The 7481-nt window shown below is 40.5% G+C and overlaps 1 protein-coding gene across 1 annotated transcript in view; it reads right to left on the reverse strand.

The window, feature by feature from the left end:
- LOC137373870 (uncharacterized) overlaps positions 1 to 3987 on the reverse strand; it is a 144840-nt gene extending 140853 nt beyond the window's left edge. The window contains exons 1-3 of the mRNA XM_068039375.1: positions 3942 to 3987; positions 3556 to 3664; positions 2661 to 2899 (exon numbers count right to left, since the gene is read on the reverse strand). Of these exons, the coding sequence (XP_067895476.1) occupies positions 2661 to 2899; positions 3556 to 3664; positions 3942 to 3944 (351 nt within the window). The 5' untranslated portion in view covers positions 3945 to 3987. The remainder of the gene's footprint in view (positions 1 to 2660; positions 2900 to 3555; positions 3665 to 3941) is intronic.
- Positions 3988 to 7481: the final 3494 nt, after the last annotated feature.

Consider the following 7481-nt stretch of genomic DNA (forward strand, 5'->3'; position numbering starts at 1 on the left):
TGGCATCCATGCTGTATTAGACAGATTACACGATAAAAGTGTTCTTATTAAGCAATACACAATTGGAATAACCGCTTTGATGATTGATTTTGCTGCTTATTTTAGGGCAACTATAATATTATCTTTAGTATCTAACGTGACTATAGTGACTTTGTATATAGCTTTTCATTGATTAGTGTAAAACTTTCTATGCAACAGCCCAGGTAGCCCATTCTGGTCATAAACAGAAAAAAACTTGCATTTATAGAGCACTGTCCACAACCTCAGGATGTGCCTGATGATTTACAGCCAATGAAGTACTTTTGAAGTGTTGTACTGTAGGAAATGCAGCACAGCAAGATCCCACAAACAGCAATGTGATAATGACCAGGATAAAATCGGTTTTTGATATTGATTGAAGGATAAATATTAGCCAGGACCCGAGGGATAACTCCCCTGCTCTTTGAAATAGTGCTGCAGGATCTTTTACCTCCACTGCCCAGACAGCAGACTAGCCCTTAGTGTAACATCTCATCCAAAGATATGGCACTCCCTCATTAATGCACTGGAGTGTCAACCTAGATTTTGTGTTCAAGTCCAAGCCCTGGAGTGGAGTTCTGACTCAGATGCAAGTTTGCAACCAACTGAGCCATGGCTGACACATGAATTAATGCTAATAGAATCCATTAGTAGGTGTAGACTTCAATTAAATGGGGCACTGGATCTTTAAAGTTAGTACAATTTTTGGACTAATTTATAGGTTTTTTGCTAAATCAAAATTGTCTTCATGGGTTTTTTTCCTGCAATAACTCTCCATTATTGATCTCATATCCTTAAATGCTGCACTTGTGTTTACTCTAAATTGGGCAATGCCGAAGCATAATATTTGGGTCAACTGATTTTCTACACATCCATTTATTTAACTCACTTTATTTAATGCATTTGTTCAATTGCCCCTATGTTTTTTTTTAATTCTTTGAGTTACATTCTGGATGGGAAGTTGCTCCAGAAGTAGCCGCACCCCTAACTAAGCTGTTCCGTAAATGTACAACACTGGCATCTACCCAACACTGTGGAAAATTGCAGAGGTATGTTCAGTCCACAAAAAGCAGGACAATTCCAATTTGGCCAATTACCAACCCATCAGTCCACTCTCAATCAGCAGCAAAGTGATAGGTGTCTCATCAACAGTGCTATTAAGTGGCACTTACTCACCGATAACCTACTACTCAAGGGCAATTAGGGATGAGCAATAAATGCTGGCATTGCCAATGACATCCACAGCCCAGAGACAAAGACAGTGAAACAATGGGGTTGATTTTAACGACAGGCTGGAGCAGTGTTCAGGGGCTGGGGAAAGTGGGAGCACAAATTTTAGCTCATGCGCCTCATTTAATATAGAAGACTGGAGTCCCGCCCAAACTCAGCAGGAATCAGCATATGACGACAGGTTAAATTCTACCTTATATGTCTAATTATAGAGAATCTTTCTTTGAAGAGGAGATTTATACATCCAGACAAAGTAATCAAATCCTAGTTATTGTCAAAGTGTAATTATGGAGTTTAACATTTGAATGGCTTTCATCTGTTGCTAGTTGGTAATTTTCTGCAATAAAAACTCCATGCTATTTCACACAAACTGCATTTTAGACAATTTGTTGACTTTTTGACCTCAGGATATGGGCTGATGCTGAGGGGGGCAGTTTTATTGCCTATCCTTAGTTGCCCTGAATTGTGCTTCATGGCAATAGTTTGCACAACTGAGAAAGCACTAAGTGTCAACTACAGTGTGCAAAAGTTTTCACATAGGCCAGACTGGGTAGGTTGGTGAACCAGGTGGGTTTTACACAATCATTTTTTTCCTTCCACCTCCCCATCGATAACCAGACGAACTCATGAATTCAGGGTCACTAGCACAGCACCATAACTACTACATAATTACAATTATGGATAATAAAACTTGCACTTAAGTAACAAGCTAAGACATAGAAACTTGTCAAAGGATCTTTTGAGAACTACACTAAATCTTGAGCTGTTGGTATCAAAGAATCATCAAGGTGTACAGCCTCTGTTCCAACAGATGCATTTTTGTTCAATGGCAATGGAGAAAAATGTCTCATTTACAGAGAAAATTATAAATCAATTCTTCATAAATAGAGTTGTTTCTTTCTCCCTCACTTCACATCCACTTCCATTGTCCACAGATTCCCAAACATCCCTGCATAACCTTTTTCCCCACTGAGTTGCTTAGGACAGGGTCTATTACTGAGCTATAACAAGAGTTTACACAATATCTAATGACTCTATTTTCAAAATCTTAATTGGAGTTCATCATAATCATACTACTACCTTAATTAAATGCTCTAAAATGTTAACTTGCCCCTGCTAATCCAATAATGGATTAACTGCAACATGATCTATAATTTATGTGTTACATAGCAAGAACTCATGTACAAATGGAAAACCACCTGGTCTACAAATGGAGCCTTTGCTACTTTTGTTCAACATAGTAGTGTAAAACTGCATTCTAAAAGTAACAAATTAAAAATATACGCTAACCATGAAGCAGCACAAGACACATTAGAAGCTAGATCCTTGCACCTCTAATATCAGGTCTGTAAAGAGATTTATTTTTTAAGTATGCATTTTATACAAATGGCCTCATGATACACAAAAATTACCTTGGCTTCGACAATATTTGCATGATCATCCTTTGAAAAATGGCATGGGCTATGGGGACAACCCACAATGCTACTGCCAGCTGGATCTGGATTGCAGAGCTTCAGCATATTTAGGATTTTACCATGTTTTGTTGGGTCCTTTGTAACTGGGATTGGTAACTTTAGATGAGATTCAAAGAATGCCTTCCTTTGGCTTACAATAGAAGCAGAACGAGGGATCCTGTTGACAGTCTGTGAACCTACCAGATGTAAAACACATTGAAGATAGATATCTGAACTCTTGGAGTACTTTACTTAATACATAATCCCTTTTGCAATACTTTTCATTTTTGTGTAGAAACAGAAGTATTTCAATGATCCAATAATTTGAATATCTCAATTTTTTTCATTTTTTTTCTCTCAAGAAAAAGCAATAAATTAGTTGCATTTATATAGCACCTTTCAAGGCCTCAGGACATCCCAAAGACTGCCAATTAAGTACTTTTGATGTGCAGGAAAACATAGCTGCCAATTTGTACACAGCAAGATCTCATATACAACAATGACCAGATGTGCCATCTATATCCAGGCCTCACGCAACCCTCTCCCAACTCTTCTTTTTGCCATATTTAGAAGAATTCAACTGAAAATGCCTAGCTTGTTTTCCATAAATAGTCCTCACCACTGGCAGAAAGGAAAAACTTTCATTCTTGGCCCATTCATTAACTAAAGATGCAGTAATGCATGACTGAAAATGAGATTTTGTAACAAATATTTGGACTTTTAGTGCACAATGCATTTAATTTCAGGTTAATCAATCATTTTAAGTTCATACCTTGTAACAATTTTTAAAAAAAAGAGAACAATTCTTCCTTCTGTATAAACTACTCTTTAAAAGAAAGTATTTAGAGTATACCTGATTTTATTTTTTCCAAATGCTGTGATTGACTGGAGTTCTTCCATTCATGCTGCAGTAGTGATTGTTTGGTATCATTCAATGAACACCTCTTGTGCATAATGTCATTCTTGAAAAATAAGGCAATGCAATTTTTAAAAAAAGCAATAAAATCATATTTCAATGTATTTCTAATTTTATCAGCTATGAATCCTACTGAAGAAATAGAATGCATTTACTGCCCAGGCGCCATTTTTAAAGGGCTTAGAGCCTTCAATGAGCATTTAAATTTTAAAGGTACACTGACCTTTTAAGTTTTTTTTAAATGAATACAATAATCTTTCCATGTCCCCTCCCCTCCCCGGCATTGCACATCATTCCTGCCCTTTTCCCCCCAGATTACTTACCATTACAATTTGAGCTTCCCCTGCACCCCCCCAAAGTTTGGCATCTTTGTTCTTTACCCCTTCCCATCAACCCCACCACCAATCTGAAGTGTTTTAACCACGCCCCACCCCCACCTCCTGCACAGAGAAAATCACCTCCTCCCTCCTCCCCAAAAGGGGATTTGAGGCGTGGCATTGCCGGCTACCGTAATGAAGATACCAACCTGCTGACAAAATCGCTGCGGCCAGCAAATTCATGAAAGGTAAGTATCAATCTGCATATTATAATGTGGGTCCCGTGTTCGAGCGGCGGGGCGGTCGCCACGAAGCCTCGCCGCTGCCGAGATTGGTACGGGGCCTGCCGGCGTTGGGGCCTTCTCCGTTGCTCTCTTCACTCCCACCCTGCCACTGTTCCCAGTGTCGGAGAGGCTTTAAAATCCAGCCCACAGTGTAACCAATGTGGAATAGGAAGTCATCACATTTATACTAAAATAGTTTCCCCCATTTCAAATGTGATACTAAGTGTTCATTGGAGAGGAACAGGTTTAATCACCTCATTAAGAAACATGATTATTGAATACTCAAAATAAATTGCATTTCATGAGCCTTGAAAACAATTTTTTCTTTCCTTGTAAATTATCTAAATATTCTAATAGATTTAAGTATTTTTGAGAGAGTTTGGCTGCGTGAAGAATTATATATTTGTAATGGGCAGTTATAAGTCATATCAATTGACACTAGAGAAGATAGGAAACAGTGGTAGAGATATGTGAAGTGCAAATGTGAACTGTAATGCTGCAAGGTAAAAGCCTTACTCCAGATATCCAATAAAATACTGGTATTCCATCCATTAACACTTTATCCATTTCTCAAAGACTTTCAAGCTTAATAATGTAGTACCTTCTGGGCAGTTCCTGTGGATGTCTTATTGTCAATAATGCACAAACTTTTTAAAATACTTGTTTTGTCTTAATGGGAAACCATGATGAGGAAAGCCCAAAGCATTAAGTTGCAATATAAAGATTATTTGAAAGCATGCAAATAATTTGTAATACATTTAGGAATGACATCTGAAAAATATCTTGAGCTTTAAGTATAAAAGTAATGATTTTTAATTTTACCTCCTATTCCAATGTAACATGTTATTCACTAGGCACCCAAGTTCCAGTAAAAACAATTAACAGATTAGCAGTGTTCCAAAGTATTTTTCAAAAAAAAAAACTTACCAAGCACAGCACCAAGCTTTTCAATACATATTATTCTCAAGTGCACAATGGAGCAAGGAGTTCAGGTGACTGAGTGGTTAACTCCCAGACAAAAGATTAAGTCCCAAAAATTTACTATCAATCAAATTTGCCCAACCTAGGTTTGTGGTGTTCTACATGGTCTTACTTGAATTACATCTATAGGAAAGTCAAACAGAAAATGCTGTTGATCAACCTTAAGGAAGGAGAGAAGAGGAGCAGCGCCTGCAATGGAAAAAGAGAAAAGACTAAAAGACTACTAGGATTTAAAAAGAATCCTGTCAGTCATTTCCAATAAATATATATTTCAGCAACTAATTTTTTGTAAATTAAGCTTTTTTTATTCATTCATGGGATGTGGGTACCCTTTCAAGGCCACCATTTATTGCGCATCCCAAATTGCCCTTGAGAAGGTTGTGGTGAGCTGCCTTCTTAAACCACTGCAGTCCATGTGAGGTAGGTACACCCACAGTTCTGTTAGAAAGGGAGTTCCAGGATTTTGACCCAGTGATAGTGAAGGAACGGCAAAATAGTTCCAAGTCAGGATTGTGTGTGACTTGGAAGGGAACTTGCAGGTGGTGGTGTTCCCATGCATTTGCTGCCCTTGTCCTTCTAGTTGGTAGAGGTTGCGGGTTTGGAAGGTGCTGTCTAAGGAGCCTTGGTGCGTTGCTGCAGTGCATCCTGTAGATGATACACACTGCTGCCACTGTGCGTCGGTGATGGAGGGAGTGAATGTTTGTGCATGGGGTGCCAATCAAGCGGGCTGCTTTGTCCTGGATGGTGTCAAGCTTCTTGAGAGTTGTCAGAGCTGCACCCATCCAGGCAAGTGGAGAGTATTCCACCACACTCCTGACTTGTGCCTTGTATATGGTGGACAGGCTTTGGGGAGTCAGGAGGTGAGTTACTTGCCGCAGAATTCCCAGCCTCTGATCTGCTCTTGTAGTCACGGTATTTATACGGCTACTCCAGTTCAATTTCTGGTCAATGGTAGCCCCAAGGATGTTGATAGTGGGGGATTCAGCGATGGTAATGCCATTGAATGACAAGGGGAGATGGTTAGATTCGCTCTTGTTGGAGATGGTTATTGCCTGGAACTTGTGTGGTGCAAATGTTACTTGCCACTTATCAGCCTAAGCCTGGATATTGTACAGGTCTTGCTGCATTTCTACATGGACTGCTTTAGTATCTGAGGAGTCGCGAATGGTGCTGAACATTGTGCAATCGTCAGCGAACATCCCCACTTCTGACCTAATGATTGAAGGAAGGTCATTTATGAAACAGCTGAAGATGGTTGGGCCTAGGACACTACCCTGAGGAACTCCTGCAGTGATGTTCTGGAGCTCAGAAGATTGACCTCCAACAACCACAACCATCTTCCTTTGCGCTAGGTCTGACTCCAACCAGTGGAGAGTTTTCCCCCCCGATTCCTATTGACTTCAGTTTTGCTCAGGCTCCTTGATGCCATACTCTGTTAAATGCTGCCTTGATGTCAAGGGCAGACACTCTCACCTCACCTGTTAAGTTCAGCTCCTTTGTCCATGTTTGAACCAAGGCTGTAATGAGGTCAGGAGCTGAGTGGCCCTGGCAGAACCCAAACTGAGCATCATCGAGCAGACTAAGCAAGTGCTGCTTGATGGCACTGTTGATATCACCTTCCATCACTTTGCTGCTGATTGAGAGTAGACTGATAGGGCAGTAATTGGCCCGGTTGGACTTGTCCTGCTTTTTGTGTACAGGACATACCTGGGCAATTTTCCACATTGCCGGGTAGATGCTAGTGTTATAGCTGTACTGGAACAGCTTGGCTAGGGGCGCGGCAAATTCTGGAGCACAGGTCTTCAGTACTATTGCCGGAATATTGTCAGGGCCCATAGCCTTTGCAGTATCCAGTGCTTTGAGTCGTTTCTTGATATCACGCGGAGTGAATCAAATTGGCTGAAGTCTGGCATCTGTGATGCTAGGAACTTCAGAGGAGGCTGAGATGGATCATCAACTCAGCACTTCTGGCTGAAGATTGTTGCAAATCCCTCTGCCTTATCTTTCGCACTGATGTGCTGGGCTCCCCCATCATTGAGGATGGGGATATTTGTGGAGACACCTCCTCCAGTTAGTTGTTTAATTGTCCACCACCATTCACGGCTGGATGTGGCAGGACTGCAGAGCTTCGATCTGATCCGTTGGTTATGGGATCGCTTATCTCTGTCTATCGCATGCTGCTTATGCAGTTTGGCATGCAAGTAGTCCTCTGTTGTAGCTTCACCAGGTTGACACTTAATTTTGAGGTATGCCTGGTGCTGCTCCTTGCATTCCCTCCTGC

This window comes from Heterodontus francisci, chromosome 9, assembly GCF_036365525.1.
Source record: "Heterodontus francisci isolate sHetFra1 chromosome 9, sHetFra1.hap1, whole genome shotgun sequence".
Classification (NCBI taxonomy): Eukaryota; Metazoa; Chordata; class Chondrichthyes; order Heterodontiformes; family Heterodontidae; genus Heterodontus; species Heterodontus francisci.